Raw genomic sequence first — 20,937 nt, forward strand, 5'->3', positions numbered from 1 at the left:
AAAGAAAAATGCTTTAACCTAAGTGTAAAAGATTAAAAAGTTGAAACTCGGAAGAAGAAAGTAGAATAGTGGTTAACAGAGGCTGGATATGGAGTATGAGTAAATACAAAAGGAGAGACATTGATCAATGGGCAAAAAGTTTGTTAGATAGGAGGAGTAAGTTCTGATGTTCTTTCTATAGCACAGCAAGGTGACTCCTTTTAAAAATATTTCTACTGAGCTACATCTCTAGCTATTTTTATTATTTTATTTTATTTTATTTTATTCTTAAGACATGGCAATACTTAGTTGTCTAGGCTGACCTCGAACTTGCCATCCTCCTTCCTCTACCTCCCAAGTAGCTGGGATTACTGGGGTGAGGCAAGTGCCCTGCTGGGAGAAAGGTTTTAAATTGGGAAGCTCACAGAGGCAAGAGGAAAGTGTCCTTTACAATTCCGGTTTAAGGGCTAACCATGTGTTTTCCTAGCCTGTACAAGGACCTAGGTCCAATTCCTAGCACCATCCATATGCACAAATGCTGTGGGGACTTCTCCCTCTCCTCATTGCTTCCTTACCTTAGCTTAAGGAGGGAGAGCTGGAACCCAGGAATGTCCGGTCAGAGAACAAGTTCCTTTAGGGTAAAGGGGGTGCAAGAGGGGAGAAGACCCCCCTCCCCCCAGGCAGCAGGAGCCCAGGGGACAATGAGGGTGGAACTGAGAGAAATCACAGAAGAAATCTCTAATGTCCCCCAGTCTAAGTGGTGCAGCCACAGTCCCCACAGCGGCGTGCGGGCATGTCCCTACCAGCTCCTGGCAGGAACAAAGGAAGACCTCCAACTCCAGTGACTTGGGGAGAACACAGGACTTCGGAAGCCTGTAAACTGTTCCCCAACACGGGTGGGAAGCGATCCCCTTGAATATTGCTCAAGGGAGCAACCCGGGAGACAGCCCCGGGAGCTCGGCAGCGGCAGAAGTTTAAAAAAAAAAAAAAAAAGTCCGAAAATCAACCACGGGGCAAAGAAGCGGCAAGGGGCAGCACTGATCTAGGTCGCAGAACAAGGTGGGGGGGGGCTTGAAAAGCGGAGTTGAGATTCCGTGGCAAACTGGCTGCGTCCAGTCCCGCGCCACACCCTTCCTCCACCAAGGGACGGTGCACCTGAGCGTCAGTCCCGGGACGCTCAGCTCTCCCTGGAACCAGCCCGCAGCCCTGGAATCTCACAGGTCTGAAAGTCCGCAAGGAGCCTACTTACCAACTGCGGCACTCTCTGGAGCACAGAGGACAAAGAAGGCCAGGAGCAGCAGCCGGACCCCTCTGAACTCCATTCTGCACGAGTTTGTCACCTCTTCAGCAGACCAGCGAAAAACTGAAAGTGCTTGGAAAAACCTCAGGAGCAGAGCCAGTGGCTGAATGGAGGAATGGACCCCTCTGAACTCCATTCTGCACGAGTTTGTCACCCCTTCAGCAGACCAGCGAAAAACTGAAAGTGCTTGGAAAAACCTCAGGAGCAGAGCCAGTGGCTGAATGGAGGAACACTGATCCACTTCTGTTGCTTAAGTAGCAACTGCTGGGCAGGGAGAAGTCAGTATGTTTGAAGGTTGGGGCTTTGAACTCCCAACACTATTGGCTGCATTTTTCTTTCCTCCTCTTTTCTTGATAGGATTTCTACAAGTAATTGTTCCTCAATTACTTGTAAGGGTATAGAGTCATACACTTTTACAAGTAGAGTGATTGCCTGGTATACACAAGGCCCTGAGTTCAAGCCCCATTATACCACAAGAGAAAAAAATAAAGTGCTAAAGAAAAATGGTGAGGGTAGGCATGAATCCTCCATCTCACAGCTGCATACATACTTGCTATTTAAGCAAATGCCTTACCTAATCTTTTTTTCACAAATAAGTATCTTAATTCTACTGATGGAGCCTTTGGGCAATATCTGGACCCTGATCCTGGAGGTAAATTCTGAGATACAAAGTTCTGAAAGGACATAGAATCAGAACAAGTTATCTAAAATGTCCCATATGCTTTGGAGAACATGAATGTAATTGGCCAAGGCTTGAAGCATCTCTTTCAACACCACTGCACAAGGTCAGCAGTATCCACACATGAAGCTGAGAAAATTTGGACAGATGGAGGACCTGAAATGGATCTGGAAAGGAGCAAATGTGACTTTATTTTGTTTTATGACTTCATCCTATAAAACAACCATGCCAAGTAGAAGAGTGATGTCTGGGGCAAGATGTTCTTTTCCTTTTGCTACAGAAACCTTTAAGAACATGGAACTACCTAATGGGGTATTGTTTCTGTAACTAGGGTACCGGGGTTCTGTTTCTGTAACTGGGGTGACTAGGCTAACTGTGATTGGTTAGGCTTCCCTCCACTTGACTGCACTGTCCTGCTTCTGTAACCTGGCTTGCTTGCATTGGCTAGACCCCCCGGAACATCCCTTTTGCAGTTTTCAGGCTTATAAGGAGTGCTCTTGCAATTGTTCAGGGCTGATCAGGGGAACAGCTCTATGTTCTGGTCAGCCACCACTGGTGTGCTTCAATTATACATGAGTGGTCTGGAAGTCAGTCTATGAAACCCTGGGACAAAGCTTTAATTATAACATTTGGGGGCTCACCCTGGATCCATTTCTTTTTTTTTAAATTTTTTTATTGGTTGTTCAAAACATTACAAAGGTCATGATATGTCATCTTTCATACATTTGACTCAATTGGGTTATGAACTCCCATTTTTACCCCAAATACAAATTGCAGAATCACATCGGTTACACACTCACATTTTTACATAATGGCATATTAGTGACTGTTGTATTCTGCTACCTTTCCTATCCCCTACTATCCCCCCTCCCCTCCCCTCCCATCATCACTTTCTACCTCATCTGCTGTTGTTCAATTCTCTCCCTTGTTTCCCCCCCTTTCCCCTCACTTCCTCTTCTAGGTAATTTTTTGTAACATTGAGGGTCTCCTACCATTTCCATATGCTTTCCCTTCTCTCTCCCTTTGTCTCCCCCCACTCATCTTTGTTTAATGTTAATCGTTTCCTCATGTTCTTCCTCCCTGTTCTGTTCTTAGTTGCTCTCTTTATATCAAAGAAGACATTTGGCATTTGTTTTTTAAGGATTGGCTAGCTTCGCTTAGCATAATCTGCTCTAATGCCATCCATTTCCCTGCAAATTCTATGATTTTGTCATTTTTTATTGCTGCGTAGTATTCCATTGTGTATAGATGCCACATTTTTTTTTATCCATTCATCTATTGAAGGGCACCTAGGTTGGTTCCACAGTCTAGCTATTGTGAATTGTGCCGCTATGATCATTGATGTGGCAGTATCCCTATAGTATGCTCTTTTAAGATCCTCAGGGAATAGTCCAAGGAGGGTGATAGCTGGGTCAAATGGTGGTTCCATTCCTAGCTTTCCTAGGTATCTCCATACTGCTTTCCAAATTGGCCTTACCAATTTGCAGTCCCACCTGGATCCATTTCTTCCCTACCCTCACGCCAAATTTGCCTCCAAGGATGAGCCTTTGGAACTCAGCCCTGGAGTAGAGGGGAGCTCCTGAGAGACTTTCCTCAGCCTCACTCCGAGGACGACTCCAATCTATCCTAGGACGCTCTGAAAAGCCTCCTGCAGGCTGTCAGTTCTGGTGAGTCAACTCTTCTTTGGGGGAAAAGGTCAGATTGGACGCAGTCGCTTACACCTTCCCCGGGACAGGACAGATAGTTGTCACTATCTCCCTGGAGGTCTCCCTGTGTGACCTCATCTGTCTGTATCTGGGGCCTACTAGAGGCCTCCCTGGGAGGCCTCATCTGTCTGGGGGCAGGACGAGAAGTGGTCTCTGCCCCATTGGAGGTCTCCCTGTGTGACCTCAGCAATTGTTGCTTGTCCTGTGTCTGTTCTGCTGTTTGTCATTTCTCCAGTGTCTTCTGCTGTTGTCCAGTGTCAGTTCGCCAGCCATTTGTTCTGTTTGTGTGGTCTCTGACCCATTAGAGGTCTCCCTGTGTGATCTCAGCAATTGTTGCTTGTTCTGTGTCTGTTCTGCTGATTGTCGTTTCTCCAGGTCTTCTTACTACTTTGTCTGTTGGTTTGTTTTTGTTTGTTCCCTTTGTGTTCTGTGTTAATTTCTACCTCAGTTTGTTTCTAACGGAAAAAAAATGGTTAAAACGGTTTTATCTGTGCTCACTAAAGTTTGCATTCAAATGTAAAGTGCTGCCAACAGGACTAAAAAAATTGTCAAAAGTAAAAGCTAAAGGTAAAAAGAAAAAGGCATTCTAGAGATTGCCTTCATTTAAGAACTGGGCCAGGTGGTCAACTGGGTAAATCATGTCACTTCCTATAGAGGACAGATTAAAATGAATGTATTATTATGTATTATTCCTAAATTGTATAACAAAAAGCATAATTTTGTCTAGAAAATTTGGCTTTTGTCTCTCAATATTTGCAAGCATGAATAACTCCCAACTATTAAAAAATGGTCTAAAGATTTTTCAATGTCAGGCTAAAAGTTGGTGGCTGCTATCCAAGAAACCAGAAAAAAAACAGTTTAAAAATGGGACCCTAACCTGGGGGACTCTGCCAAGGAGACCAATGGAGCTGCATCTTTGGGAAGTTCCTCCAGGGAAAAATAAGCCCCCTTCGTTTGTCTGTGTTCCCTCAACTCTTTTCAGCTTTCATGAACAGGACCACCTCAGGAAAAAGGTCAGAAAACTTTTAAAATTTTATATTTGTTAAACTCATAATTTTGATCCAATATGCCTAGATTAATATGTTTTTCTGATTACATTCTGCTTTATTCTAAGGCCAATTTACAAGGATTAACTCTCAATCTAATAGGTTTTTTTTAAAAAATAAGCTACAAGGCTTTTGTTTGTCTGTTTGCTTTGTGTGGGTGCACTGGTATACTGTCTGTCTACATGTATTGCCATGTCTACATATATTTGGTACAAAAAAATTAACATATGAGCTCATAAATTAAAATTTTAAAAAATGGATCCAAATACTTTTGGTTAATATGATCTAAAAGGTTCAATTCAAATTGGGAACATAGGCAAAAGTACAAATGTCTTTAAAGTTACTAATACACAGTTTTGTTTCTAGATGGTTAAACAGCTGTTAAAATGTTAATTCTATAAAGTGTTTGATATCCATCATCTCTAGGATTTTTATTCAACAAAAAAAGATTACTAATACTATTCAATGCACTTGTGTGATACCTTGTTTTTAAAAAAAGATATGTAAATTTCATCTAAACGTATATGAAATTAATCATGGATGTGTTTGTTAGAGGCATCTAACTGGTTTACAAAGTTAAAATGCTGAATGTTAAATATAATATCAAGTATTCTCAACTCCTTAAATTCCATAAGGTAAAAACTTAAACAATGTTGGTGTTTTCATAAATTGGTAAACTGAAAAAGGAAATTTAAAATTATTTTGTGTTATTATAAAAACAAGGTTACTATAAATTACAAAGTCCCAACAGGTATAATTCTACATACAAAGAGTCAAGATGTTTCAACTGTATTTCAATTAAATTACTATAAGTAACAAATATATCATCTTATTAAAATAGATCAATTTATCTAAATTCAAAAATTTATCAGGGTTATTTCAAGATACAAACAAAAAAAGGGTCAATGGATTAAAAATTACTAAAAAGTTCTAAATATAAAAATATATTTAATAAAAAAAATTTCCAGGTAAAAAGTCTTTATGTGGTAAAGTGTATTTTTTTGTGAGAAAATTTTTAAATATTTTTTATTTTATTTTTTTTAGTTATCGGCAGACACAACATCTTTGTTTGTATGTGGTGCTGAGGATTAAACCCGGGCCGCACGCATGCCAGGTGAGCGTGCTACCGCTTGAGCCACATCCCCAGCCCCAGTAAAGTATAATTATAATACATCTAAGTAAATAACAAAAGGGTCTAATTAAGTAATATAAAGGTGTATAAATAAAATATAAATATTAAAATATTTATATGTAATTAAGTTGGTTACATAGGTAATACAAATAGTTAAAACTATACAAGGTTGTTTCCTAAGGACAAATAATAATGTACTGATATATTTATATGTGAAAATTGACAAAAACTTCTAAAAATATTAATTACGTTATTTGGTTAAGTTTTATCCCCTAGAACAAGTAATCTTGGAGAAATTAAGGTTTTTACATCTGTGGCTAAACAGCAACTGTTATTTTAAAGTATTGTCCTACATTACAAAGTCTAGATTTTCCTTTAAAAGCTAACCTTAGTTAATATAAAAACATCAATAAAAGTGTGGTACATTACTCTTCTTTATAGATTAAATATGTTCATATCTTTCAGGTAAACAAGTCTTTAAGGTAAAAGGTTTAAAGAAACATTTTATCAAGCTGGTATTCTCCAAACTAAAATTGTCTGTAATGGTAATTTAAACTTATAAAGATAATAGATTTTATTGAGGATTTATTTATATTATTTGATATAACCAAATTTTATGTTACCTTTATAAAAATTTAAAGATATTTTTAAAAGTAATGAGAGCCTAATCTATTTAAAGATTAATATTATAAAACGTTTTTCCACTTAACACATAGAAAAAAATGTTAAGGGCTCTCAGCCTTTCCTTAATTAATGTTTAAGATGTATGTCGTATTGTGCTAGCTAACATTCATACAGAGTCAGAAAACAATATATGTAAACTTTATAAAATGAGATCTGAAAATAGAGACAAAGATCAGCTTTAGAACTAAAACACTTACCTAAGATTTGTAAAGAGCCCTGCCTTACCTGAGATAAGGCTCTGCCTCGCACCTTACAGCATGTCAGAATAACTTCAAAGTAGGCCAGATTTCAGTTAATTTAAAGTAAAATACTTATATTCTAAAGATTAATTTATTGGAAAGATTACTGTGATCTCAAATAAAAAATATAATGTATAACTCAGCCAAGGTTCAAAATTATATACAAGCCAAATATGTTTTTACTATTGTTAATTTCACTTTGTATTTTCATTATAACTAAAAAAAAGTGACCACTATACTCAGAGCAACCAAGAGACCTTTACTGTGACAATGTCTGATTAACACAAAAGAGAGAGGGGGGAGAGAGAGAGAGAGAGAGAGAGAGAGAGAGAGAGAGAGAGAGAGAGAGAAATGAAAGGGAAAATGAGAGACAGGGAAAGTGAGAGAAAAAGAAGAGAACAATAGAGGAGGACGTGGCAAGAGAGAGTTTTTATAGCCAAAAATCTAATGGGGTCTCTAGGTCTTCAAGCTGCTTTGTTGGCATATAGTGATTGGATCATACAGTAGATGCTAAGATGTCATTTTCTGCCTTCAGGCAGATCTTCAATGTTATATAAATTAATAAATAAAAGAAGGATATTGTGTTATGTAAAAATTCACTGTAAAGTTATAAAGATTAAATCAAACCCCAGCATTCTTACTTTAAAACTGGTAAAAACTGACTTGCTGGATGTTTAAGGCCAAATTTACATATTAAGGTTAAAATAAAGGGGCCAAAGAAACCAACATTTGGCTCTTGCCCTCTTGAGTCAGGCTGAACCCAGGACAGGAGGAAAGCTTTGCAACTCTGGGCCACATAACCTTCTGCTAAGGGAGATTAATGAGACCATTAATGAGAACAAAAAGCCAATGAGTGTACATGCTGCAAAAAAGGAGGGTCATTGAAAAGGGGAGACATGTCTGAAGCTTCCAAGGGAAGCAAGATCTTGACCCATCCTAATGCAGATGACACTAACAGAGCTAAAATGCTGCTCACAAGTTCCCCAAGAATGTCCTCCAATAGATAGAAACAAGGTCAGTTTGACCAACTTGGTCTTAAACACCTAGCAAAAACAGTTAAAAACCTAAGCACAGCCATTCCTGGGCATTTAAAAAGAAACAACAGTTATTTTAATATAACTTAAAATGTACACTAGTGTGAGCATCCCCCAAAATAAGTAAAACTGGAGGCAACAAAAGAAAAATTCTTAGGCAAAAATGCTTGATAACTATCAATAAAAAAACTGCCAGAAGTTTTAAGTTAGTTCAAGGCCTACAGATATTCCTAACTTCCTACACGGATAGATGTAATCAATATTTATTAATATAATTATCTAGCCTTAAGTAACAAAAGGATCTTTACTGAACACAGTGGTCATGCCAAAAAGGTATTTTTACAAAAATCAGATGACATTAATTAATTTAACTAAATGTTGCGTCTACATTCCTGATAATTCTGACAATGTTAAAGACTTATGTTCCCTAAAAAAGTGCCTTATTAGGCTTTTTTAGGCCTTGTTATGGGGACATTTTCTCAGGTCTTCTGCCTCCTGATAAACAATTATTAATTTCTGTCATTTTCATGATATTCATGGACAGGTTTCAGATGCTATTTGTATTAATCTTACTTCAGCACTCATGTCTTTTTGTTTCTCTCATAGAAGTGCCCACCCCAGGTAAATTTACATCCTCTTCTTCCTGAGCCAGATTTTTACCATGAACTCCTTGACCCACTCAGTTTCTAAAAAGGGACTCCAAACTGCTTGCCCACTGCACATCGCCCCCCTTTCAGCTGGAAGTAGCAAGAACGGTCATCACCCTTTTCCCTTGTGGCAGTTGGAGGTCCCTAATATTAGAGGAAAAATTACGGTCAATATAGATGTTCGCCAATATGTCTAGCTCAGAAAGATTTACCTGGAAAACTACTCCCAAGATTACACTGGGTGATCTCCCAGAAAGAGACACTTGCTTCCACAACCCAACTTATAAATGAGACAACTCCCTGTTCGCCAAAAATTATGTTTCCTGGGTCCCACTTTGAATTCCTTGCCTAAATCTCCAACCTGTTAATAACTCTGAACTATGTAACCTACTATTTTGGAGGAGTAAAGGGAAAGAACATCTGGACTTATTAAAAGGCCAGGGCCCACTGATTCATCACATAGACTGGCTGACTCCATTTTAGTTCCCCTCCTGGCTGGTTTGGGAAGTCCTTCAGCCATCAAATACATATAAATTTAGAAAGACTAAAAAGGTCAATCTCCAAAGTAAAGGTTTCACTAGGCTCTCTGACAGAAATAGTCTTACAAAACAGATGAGGTCTAGATGGTCTCTTTCTGAAACAAGGAGGACTTTGTATGGCTCCAGGAGACTCTTGTTTCTATGCAAACCATTCTGGGATAATAAAGAACAGTTTGGAGCTTATGAGAAACAGGTTAAAGGAAAGAGATGAAGCACTAGAAACTTCAGGCAATTGGTTCCAAAACCTATTCTCATGGTACCCTTGGTTGACTACCATCATTTCAGCCATAGTTGGGCCACTAGTCCTTCTCCTGATTGGTATTACTGTAGGACCCTGCCTCTTAAAATCCCTCCTAAACCATATACAAAATAATGTAGTTGAGGTCAGACTTTTGGTCCTGTGAGCCCAGTATAGTCCCTTGGACACAGAAGGATGGAAAAAAAAACTGAGGCCTAATGATGTGCAAGATTGACATCAGATCTACTAAAACCAGTGGGGAATGTGATAGTAGGAGCAAATTTGACTCTATTTTGTTTTATGACTTCATCCTGTAAAACAACCATGCCAAGTAGAAGAGTGATGTCTGGGGCAAGATGTTCTTTTCCTTTTGCTATAGAAACCTTTAAGAACATGGAACTACCTAATGGGGTATTGTTTCTGTAACTAGGGTACCGGGGTTCTGTTTCTGTAACTGGGGTGACTAGGCTAACTGTGATTGGTTAGGCTTCCCTCCACTTGACTGCACTGTCCTGCTTCTATAACCTGGCTTGCTTGCATTAGCTAGGCCTCCCGAACATCCCTTTTGCAGTTTTCAGGCTTATAAGGAGTGCTCTTGCAATTGTTCAGGGCTGATCAGGGGAAAAGCTTTATGTTCTGGTCAGCCACCACTGGTGTGCTTCAATAAAGGCTTAATTCGATTATATGTGAGTGGTCTGGAAGTCAGTTTATGAAACCCTGGGACAAAGCTTTAACTATAACAATCAAATCAATAGGAAATCTGGGCAGGAGATGGCAGCGGCTATGCATTCACACCCACCCAGGTCTTCATCTATAACTTACGCCTACCAACTTTACTGTGAAGGAAATAGCATGTGAGGCTGCTGCATTTCTATCAGGAGAGGAGGCAATTGCCGAAAGAAACAAGAGATTGGAAGTAAGCAACCTCACCAGACTTTTAATGTGGTGGCCCCCACCACAGATGGCCGCCTCCACACAGACTCTGTGAATGGAACAAGACCAGCACAAGAACACTGCCATTGCTGACCTGTAGCAGAAAATTCTGAAGCTCATAAAACAAGTCAAGATTACTTAAACAAGCCAGGTACAGCAGTGCACACCTGTACTCCCAGCAGCTCAGGAGGCTGAGGCAGGAGGATCATGAGTTGAAAGCCAGCCTCTGCAGAAAGTGAGGTGCTAAGCAACTCAATGAGTCCTTGATTCTAAATAAAACACAAAATAGGGCTGGAGATGTGGCTCAGTGATTGAGGCCCCTGAGTTTAATCCCTAGTACACTAATAAATAAATAAATGAGTACATGAAAGATTACACAAACAACCCCAGGTACAACAATGTTAATGAGTATTTAAAGCTTGCTAACAGTGCAGATAAGCAACAGGCCACTCATATCAAGCACGTTTTAGGGAAGAAGAATAAGAAATCTGCTCAAACCATCCTTCAGCTACAAAAGAAGCTTTAGTATTACTACCAAAATCTCTGAGAGGTAGAGCAGAATGGCATCCCCTGGAAGTCCAAAGGATATCTTCAAGAATGTGCACCGAGATCTCATGAATGTAGAAGGAAAGGTGACTGGCTTCAGTGAAGGTGTGGAGAATAATATCAAAGGTGGATTTTCCAGCTTCTCCCAGGTCAACCCTTCATCAGTAGAAGCTGTGATCTCAAAACCTAGAGATCCACATTCCTGTTTCAGAACAAAATTGGCAGTGCAGTCAACTCCCTTAACCTGAAGGACCTTTTTAGAGGGAATGATAGAGGGGGTAGTCTTTGGGAATGATTTAGTGTAAGGACAAGTGGATGATGAAGAGGAAGTATTTGAAGGTGATTTTGAACTTTCAGTAGAGCCCAAAACATGGAAGTGAGGAAGATTATTGTAATGCAACTTCAGGCTCAATGTGAGTCAACTGGTGCTGTAACTGTAGGAGCATCTAGCTCCAAAATTAACCTCCTTGACATGCACGATTGATGCACTACTCAGGATTTGATGCACTACTACATGAGATGGAAGAGATTCAGGAAACCCAAGCTAGACTACCATGCCCCAGTGAACCACAAGCCACTCCAAAATCAAAACCTGTGTTCATTTTATCTTTATCTCCCCTACAAATCCCTTTTTAAAGTTAAAATAGCTGGGTGTAGAGGTATATGATGGTAATCCTGGCTCCTCGAGAGAGAGAAGTAGGAGTATCACTACTAAATTGAGGCCAGCCTGGGCAAATTAGCAATACTCTGTCACAAAAAAAAATAAAAAGGGCTCAGTACAGTGGCACACACCTGTCATCCCAGCAATTCTGAAGGCTGAGCAGAAGGATCACAAGTTCAAAGCCAGTCTCAGCAACTTAGGAAGTGCTTAAGCAACTTAGCAAGACCTTATCTTAAAATAAAAAGTAAAAAGGACTGGAGATGTAGCTCAGTGGTTAAGCACCCCTGGGTCCAATCCTCAGTACCTAAAAACAAACAAGGGCTGGGGATATCACTCAGTTGGTAGAGTGCTTGCCTTGCATGCACAAGGCCCTGGGTTCAATCCCCAGCACCACAAAAAACAAACAAAATAAAAAAATAAAAAGGGCTCAGGATGTAGCCTAGTGGTAGTACACCTAGTGGTAATACAGTAGATTCAATTCCTAGGAAACAAAGGAAGGAAGAAAGAAAGAGTTATAATTACTAACCATACTGTAAGGCTCCTAGCCTATATTTTTTTCCCTGGGTGGAAATGTTATAAACCACAAAGTTCTAGGCTGCGGTTCTGGCTCAGTGGTGGAGCACTTGCCTAGCATGTGTGAGGACCTGGGTTCGATTCTCAGTACCACATATAAATAAATAAAATAAATATGTTGTGGGGGGCTGAGATTGTGGGTCAGTGGTAGAGTGCTGGCCTTGCAATGCATGAGGCACTGAGTTCGATCCTCAGCACCACATAAATATAAAATAAATACATTGTGTTCACCTACAACTAAAAAATAAATATTAAAGAAATTCACAAAGTTCTGACAATATTTCTGGCTCACAGTCTGTGTCTTTGTGTGTGTGTGTGTGTGTGTGTGTGTGTGTGTGTGTGTGCTCATGCACACACACATGTGCATGCCTATAGGTATACATATATTTCTTTAAATTGAGCCCGGGGTGGTGTTCTACCACCTGGCTATATTCCTAGTTTTTGTTTTGTTGTTTTGGTTTTTGCAGTATTGGGGACTTGGAATTTGAGACTGAACCCAGGGGTACTCTATCACAGTGTCACAATAAACCCTTTTTATTTTTTGAGAGTCTCACTAAATATCCCAGGTTGGCCTCCAACTTACCATCCTCATGCTTTAGCTTCCCAAGTTGAAATTACAGGCATGTGCCACCATACCATGCTTACATTCATCTAATTAACTAATTTACTTATTTATTTATTATACTAAGAACTGAACCCAGGGGCACTTCACTACTGAGTTTTGTCACCAGACATTTTTTTAATATTTATTTTTTAGTTGTAGACACACAATATCTTTATTTCATTTTTATGTGATGCTGAGGATTGAAACTAGTGCCCGCATGCATGCTAGGTGAGTGCTGTACCACTGAGCCACAACCCCAGCCCATCCCCAGACTTTTTAATTTTTTTTTTTAATTTTGAAGCACTGTCTCACCATGTTGTCCAGACTGCCCTTGAATTTACCATGTCTCTGCCTCCCAAGTAGTTAGGACTACAGGGGTGGGCCACCATACCTGGCTATTATTAATTATTTTGATCAAGATAATTTATTTTGCACAGGAGGCACTGGAGTCCAGGCCCATTCTTGGAGAGTTTATTTTCATTAATGGAGGTCACAAGAATGACCTTTGCTGCAGAGTGGGAGAGAAAACCCAACTCCCCTGACACCTGGTCCCAAACCCTTTCCTCTGTGATATCTACCCTCCTTCCAGGACTTCTCAGATGAGCTAGGTCCCACACACTCTCATTCTGCTCATCCCCCACACACCTACCCCCCCACCAAAAAAAGACTTTTACTCCTTTAATAATTACATACAAGCCTGGCGTTGTGGCTCCATGGTAGAGCTCTTGCCTTGCATGCATGAGTCACTGGGTTCAATTCTCAGCACCACATATAAATAAATGAATAAGATAAAGGTCTGTAACAAAAACAACAACAACAAAAACATACCAGGTTGGTTCCAGGGCATTGAGATGACTTCTAGAGCGAAAAAGCTTCAGAGGAGGCCCTGCAGGCTTGGAGCCCCTGATGTAGGCCACTACCCAAGAACTAGGACTCTATTAAGCTTAAAACAAATGTAAGGAAGTGAAGCAAAGTTCTGTATTTACCATGATGACAACTCCAGATGGTTTTGTTTTTGTTGTTTCTCTTTTATTATTCTTATTGGGGATGGAACCTAGGGGGGCTCTACCACTGAGATACATTTTCAGCCCTTTTAATTTTGAGACAGTCTTACTAAGTTGCCCAGGCTGGCATTGAACTTGTAATCCTTCTGAAATTACAAGTGTCTGCCACCAGGCCTGGCTTCCTAAGGCTTTTAAAAATATATAGTTGTGTTATATATATTTGTGGTATATATATATATATATATATATATATATATATATATATATATATAGATAGATAGATAGATATAGATAGATATAGATAGATAGATAGATAGATATAGATATATATTTGTGGTATATTACATATATGCCAGGCGTGGTGGCATATGCATGTAACCCTAGTGATCTGGGAGGAGAAGGCAGGAGAATTGTGAGTTCAAACTCAGGCTCAGTAACTTAGCGAGACTCTGTCTCAAAGTAGATGATAAAAAGGGGCTTGGGTGTGGCTTAATGGTTAAGCACCCCTAGGTTCAATCCCTGGTACCAAAAATTTAAAAATAATAAAAATAATATATTTAGCTGGGTGAAGTGGTGCATGCCAGTAACTTCAACTATTCCAGAGGCTGAGGCAGGAGCATAGCAAGTTTGAGGCCAGCTAGGCAGCTCAGCTAGACCTTGTGTCAAAATAAAAACTAAAAAGGACTGGGTATGCAGCTCAGTGGTAGAACACATTGGGTTTTGAGCCTCAGCCCAGTTGTACCACTGAAGGGTCCCCAGGTTCCCCCTCCAGTTGCCTCATGATAGTACCTGCTTTATCAGTGCTCTGTGCTCCCTGTTAGGCCAGACACAAAGAAAAGACCACTGAGTCCAATTAAAATCAAATTAAAGAAAGCTTATTATTTTGACAGAACGGGCTGCCACTCCCAACAAAAACTGTGGGAACAAGACAGCACAGGAACTTTCTTGCAGCCAGCTTTATACCCCAGAATGTTACACAAAGCGGGGGTGGGTTTTACAAATAACAAAACTCTGATGAGCATAACACAAAGGCTAGTTTACATTTTTGCTGGCCCTCACATCATAATTTATGAAGGTCATTAGAGCCTCAGAGAGGGTCGTTATCTGGCCAGGGAAGGCCAAGATTTATGAGGCATCACTAAAGTTTCAGAGAGGGCTGCTATCTGGTCAGAGAATTTATAGTAAAGACAAAATTAGCTTTTCATGTCTTTGTGGTGAGATGGCTCCCAATTTTAAGAGGGAATCAGGCTGGTTCTATCACTCCCCAGTTGCTGAATTCCTGGTCACCTTTTCCAGAAATTGAACATGACGATGGACCAGATGGTTGTTCCTGATTTTTCCTCCAAACCCAATTCAATCAAGCTCATCAACAGTGCCAACATTAGGCTGATAATCATGACATGGAAAATCAATCAGGTGGCCATTGCAGAGATCCTAGAGCACAAGGCATCAGACAGTTCAGCATCACTATTATCCACTTAAAAGCATGCACTGGCTGGGAGCTATTTTGTTTGCCTTAGGGCAGAGACCTTCTACAGAACCTGCAGAAGATTTCCCTGGGGATTTCAGTGCAGAGCCATCTGAAGTAGTCCACAAACACTTCTCTTCCTCCAGCCTTTATATTCATAGCCCCTACAAGCTTCTGAGTGATGATGGGCAGTACACTACCTAGAAGATTCAGACTTCAGAGTGCCTGTACACCTTGGATTATTGGTATTAAAAAAAAAGAGCTGGCAGTAGGGTTGACTCTCAATTTACTTAAGGAATAACAGATTGGACCCAATGGGCTTCCGTCCTTCAGTTATCCTTCAGATCACCTCTGTGTAGTGTGTGACTTCAGTTTTAATGATGAACCTGATGGACTTTTATGAAAGCTTGTCTGAACTTTTTAATCACAAGAGACTTAACCAGGGATGTTTCAGGAAACTGAAATAGGATGAGAATTTGCTTGAGAAAAGATTGTCAGATCTGTCATATGATTTTTCAATGTTTCCAGCGTGCCCTTGGAAAATAATCCCTTTAGTTCATAAACCTTTTCAATTAAAACCTGTATTGAAAAGATGTTTGCACTCATTTCAGCCTGTGTTGTTTCCTTTCCCTTAGCATTACTTTTTTTTTTTTTTTTTTGGTGGTGATGCTGGGGATTGAACCCAGCGCCTTGTGAATGTAAGGCAAGCACTCTGCTAACTAAGCTACATCCCCAGCCCTAGCATCACATTTTCAATCAGCATTTAAGAACATTCAATTAGGCTTGTTGGCCAGGCACAGTGGTGCAGGCCTGTAATCCCAGCGACTTGGAAGACTGAGGCAGGAGGATGGAAAGTTCAAAGCCAGTCTCAGCAATTTAGTGAGGCCCTAAGCAACTCAGTGAGACCATATCTCCAAATAAAATACAAAAAAGGGCTTGGGATTGTGGCTTAGTGGTTAAGTGTCCATGAGTTCAAACCCTGATATCAAAATAAATAAGGCTTGTTTTGAAGGTTTTTTGTTTTTGTTTTTGTTTTATTTTGCTTTGAAGACACTTTAAAAACTCAGACATCATGGCATGGGACTGGGATTGTGGCTCAGTGGTAGAGTGCTTGCCTAGCATATGTGAGGCACTGAGTTCCATCCTGAGCACCCCTATATAAAAGTAAATAATAATAATAATAATAATAATAATAATAATAATAATAATAATAAACCTTAATACATTCTTGATTCCTCCATACTTAAACATTAAGTATTTAGGAACAATTTCTCTAGACAGATTTCAGATCATTTTTTGTGGATTTTTAAAATGTCAACAAGATATGCATGGCAATATTTTTTTTATATCTATATTACCTAAGCAACTGAGCAAGACTATCTCAATAAAAAGTATTAAAAAGGCTAGGGATGTAGCTTCATGGTTAAGTGTTTAAATGCCCCTGGGTTCAATCCCTGGTACCAAAAAAAAAATAATTTAAAAAATGGAAATAAATTGTAGCATTGTGAACACTTTAGAACCATGTTGAAATATGTTATAAAGTAACAAGTAATTTTCTTAAAGCTTTCAAATGTTTCATTTGGTGGCCTAATAAAATGTATACAAAGAAACTATTTAACATGGAGGAGATTTTGTTACTTAAATGTAAATATCAAGACTCTGATACATTCTTCATAAATATTCTTTGCTGTACCTCCATGTTCCCTATTATTCCATTTCTTAAAGAAATTTCAGTTGTTTTCTGTTATTTAATTATTGCTATATATTTGCTCTTTTTCCATTGGAATAATATTGGCATGCATTTGAAGCTTAGTCAGTGTCATCATTATTTGTATCGGAATGTGGCAGTGGCTAAGAAAGCCAGTAGGACCTTCTTTTTGGAAATGGCAAACTTTTTTCCATTGGGAATGGGGATTGAGCCCAGAGTCATTTTACCACTGAACTACATCCCCAGCTTTTTGTGTTTTGTTGTTGTTTTTGTTTGAAATGCAGTCCACAGAGTTGCCCAGGCAGGCCTCAAACTTGTGATCAGCCTGCCTTAGCCTCCCAAACTTCAGAGATTACAAATCCCACCCCAGTAAGACAGAGATAGAAAACTTTGTGGAAAGTCTATAAATGGGTGGTCATTATAATTTCCTAGAACAGTGAGATGACTGTGATCCAAAATATTTAGAAAGGAGAATGTAAAAAAATTAGAAAATTAACCTGGACCTCTTAGCCATCAAAAATAAAAATGGTAAAGATGACAAGGGAAGGGCTGGGGTTGTGGCTCAGTGGTAGAGCACTTGACTAGCATGCAATAGGCACTGGGTTCAATCCTCAGAACCACATAAAAATAAAATAAAGGTATTGTTTTCACCTATAACTTAAATAAATAAATAAATATTTTTTAAAAAGATGACAGGGGAAGCCTCCTTCAAACAAAACAGACCATTGGTAATAAACTGGTAAGTATTTTCTTTCTTCCTTCAAAAAAAAATATTTTATTTATTTATTTATTTATTTATTATGTGGTGCTGATGATTGAACCTAGTGCCTCACATGTGAGAGGCAAGAGCTCTACCAATGAACCACCACCCCAACCCCTAAACTGGTAAATATTTTCATACATGAGTTGCAAATATTTAAGATTAATAAATGGTCTTTTAAACCTAAAAGAAAAACAGGATATCTCTGGGGCTCAATCCCCAGTACCCCCAAACACACACACACATACACACACACACACACACACACACACACACACACACACTGCAGCTTCTGTTTTAGCAGGTGTGAATAGGACCTGAAAATTACATTTCTAACAAGTTCTGATGGTTGTCAGTACATGTGTTGCTAGCAGATTGAACCCAGAACTCCACACAAGCTAGGTAAACACTTAGCCACTGAGCTACATCCCCAGCCCTGGGTGATGCATTTCTAATAACTCCTGGGACCACACATTGAGAGCCACTGGCCCAAACCCATCTGACTTGGTTTTGGATGTCAGAAGAGGACTGGAAGCCTGTGTTGGTGCATACCTATAATCCTGAGCTCTAAGGAATCTGAAGCAGGAAGATCTCCAGTTGAGGCCAACCTGGGCAACTTAGTGAGACTCTATCTCAAAATTTTTAAAAAATGAAAGAGCTGAAGCTGATAGTAGAGTGCTTGACCAGTGTGGGAAGACCAAACTATGAGTTTCCAGAGCCACAACAAGAGCTAGAAGAAGGCTATGAGGCAAAGAAATAGGACAAGCTATACTGCACCTGGTGCATCCTAAATAATGCTGCAAGGACAAAGTGTTGATTTCCTGGGGGTCCAGGAATGGCAGAATACCCAAAAGGGAACACCCTTGGAGGGTGATCCAGAAACAGAGCTTTCAACACATCCATTTGAGCTCCTGCAGCTCCACAGACTGGATGCTTTATCCTCAGGTCCTCCACCTTTTGTGACATTGACTTTCAGGTCTTGCTATACTGCCTCTCTACTGTTTGGGGGTGCTGCGGTATTATGAGAGGAGCTCTGAGAGTTTCTGTTTGTTTGTTTGTTTGTTTTGTGGTGTGCTCTACTAATGAGCTACATCTCCAGCACTTTTTATTTTTTACTTTGGGACAAGGTCTTACTAAGTTGCTCAGGTTGTCCTTGATCTTGTCATTCTTCTGCTTCAGCCTCCTGAATCATTGGAGTTATAAGTATGTGCCACCACAACCAGTTTGAGAGTCCTTTTGACAAAAAGATGGAGTGCCAGTCTGATGAGTATGAGCAAACTTATAGGAATAACATCATGGGCTCATGGCAGCTGGTTTCAATCATTTGTTCAAGCTGCATGTGGTAGTGCACATCTGTAAGCCCAGCTACTCAGGAGACTGAGGGAGGAGGATAGAAAGTTCAAGGCCAGTCTCAGAAACTTAGCAAGGCCCTAAGCAACTTAGTGAGATCCTGTCTCAAAATAAAAAAAGGGCTGAGGATGTGATTCAGTGGTAAAGCATCTCTGAGTCAATCCCCAGGACCAGGGAGGTAACAACCAGGTATCCTAAAGGAGCACAGCTAGGGCTCTTTTCTGCATTTCACCAGCACTAGAGGGCACCCTGAGCTTATTGAAGTCACAAGCTCTGTGGGAAGGCACCCAGAGTTCCTTGTAGACCACACTTTTAAGGTTTGCTCAAAATTTCCTTCTCTAAACAAACTGCATACATTTAATAAATTTTTTAAAAAATTTTCATTCTATTTTATAGTGAGTAAAAGATATGTAACGAAAGCAAATTCAATTAAAAAGAAAAGCTGATTAAAATGTTAGAAAACATCCTTGTTTAAGGAATGCTCATTCTTAAACAAATTTCTTTTATCATAATGAAATTAAAAGAATTCTTTCTATCCAAATTTTATTTTGTTTTTAGTGCTGGAATTTATCCCAGTGTTCAACAACTGACTACACCCCAGTTTTAAAGATTTTAATTTGGGGTTTTTATTGTTGTTGTTGTGGGTTTTTTTTTTTTTGTTTTGTTTTGGTTTTGTCTTCTTTGGAATTATCTTTTGTTTTGTTTTCACTTTATTTGAAATTCAACAGATTTAAAAAGAAAGTCTCTCTCACCCTTGTCCCAACCCTGACAAGCAGCCACTGATATCAATTTATTCTTGAATCTTCCAAAGACACTTTATGTATATGTAAACAAATACAAATATTTTTGTCTTTACACAAAAAATTATAGCAAACTGCATATGCTTTTTTGTTCTTATACTTTGCTTTTTATCCCCTAACAGGGTAATATGGAAACCATCCCAAGAGGGAATATTAAGAACTGCCTGTGTCATTTTTTTTTTTTTTTGATGCTGGGGATTGAACCCAGGGGTTTGTGCATGAGAGACAAGCACTCAACCAACTGAGCTATATCTCCAGCCCATACACAATGTTTTTTTTAACCCATTTGAATTACTTCTTTTCTTTCTCTATTTCTCCCCCATCCTGCTTTTTCAATGCTGGGGATGAACCCAAAGCCTCACACTTGCTAGACAAACACTCTACCACAAAGATATACCCCCAGCCCCAACTTCTTTTTTCTTTTATAAATAATACTACAACATATAATTTTACATAGAGTCATTTTGAAGGTGTGCAAGTATATTTTTAACACATTTCTAGAAGTGGGATGGATGTCTCATCTATAATATATGAAAGTACCAGCTGGGAGTGTTGGCAAGTGCCTATAATCTCAGTGGCTCAGGAGGCTGAGGCAAGAGGATCATGAGTTCAAAGTCAGCCTCAGCAACTAGCAAGAATCTAATCAACTCAGTGAGACCCTGTTTCTAAGTAAAATACACAAAAGGACTGGGGATGTGTCTGTGTCCGAGTGCCCCTGGATTCAATCCGTGGTACAAAAATGATAAAAAGAAAGTGCCTGTATTGGTATAATTTTTTAAAGTATAAAATTATGTAGAGATACACTTTTTGGAGTCATCTGTATGTAGATATTTAAAATCCTGGAAGTGAATCCAAGCATGAAGGTACACACCTGTAATCCCAGCTACTCTACACGCTGAGGGGGGAGATTGTCAAGTTCAAGGACAGCCTAGGCAATTGGTGGGCGTGGCTATCAGAGGGCATAGGAATGACCAGGTTGCTGGTTTCCAACTCCCTCTCTTCCCAGCTGTAATGATGCAGTCACTATTCATAATAGAGATAGCACTCAGTCCATCAGGAGTGTAGGGCAGCCAGGGCACTCACCACCCCGTAGTGAACTGGGGGCTGTGGGCAAAGGATCTCCCAATTGGGACCTGGTGGACAGGAGAGCAGAGGGGGATAGAGACCTGGAGCAATCCAGAGAGGCTGGGATCTGAGAGGCTCCAGGCTGGAGAGGGAGATCCTCCTCACATTGTTGCTTCTACCACCGTGAGGACAGAGACTCAACCTGGAATACACAACTCCGCCTCCTGGAAGTGTAGAAAACA

At 39.7% G+C, this 20,937-nt stretch overlaps 1 protein-coding gene and 1 long non-coding RNA gene across 4 annotated transcripts in view; one reads left to right on the forward strand and one right to left on the reverse strand.

Annotated features, from left to right (window-relative positions):
* LOC144366280 (uncharacterized) overlaps positions 1 to 20,937 on the forward strand; it is a 470,215-nt gene that overhangs the window by 354,277 nt on the left and 95,001 nt on the right. The window lies entirely within an intron of this gene.
* Positions 1 to 20,937, reverse strand: part of LOC106145487 (MHC class I polypeptide-related sequence B-like) — a 58,218-nt gene that overhangs the window by 8,569 nt on the left and 28,712 nt on the right. Inside the window, exon 1 of one of the 3 annotated variants that reach the window (XM_078020323.1) lies at positions 1,229 to 13,735. The exons of the other annotated variants lie outside the window; for them this stretch is intronic. Within the exon in view, the coding sequence (XP_077876449.1) occupies positions 1,229 to 1,415 (187 nt within the window). The 5' untranslated portion in view covers positions 1,416 to 13,735. Of the gene's footprint in view, positions 1 to 1,228; positions 13,736 to 20,937 lie in introns of those variants that run through there. 3 annotated transcript variants of the gene reach the window in all.

Source organism: Ictidomys tridecemlineatus, chromosome 8 (assembly GCF_052094955.1).
Source record: "Ictidomys tridecemlineatus isolate mIctTri1 chromosome 8, mIctTri1.hap1, whole genome shotgun sequence".
NCBI classification, from domain to species: Eukaryota; Metazoa; Chordata; class Mammalia; order Rodentia; family Sciuridae; genus Ictidomys; species Ictidomys tridecemlineatus.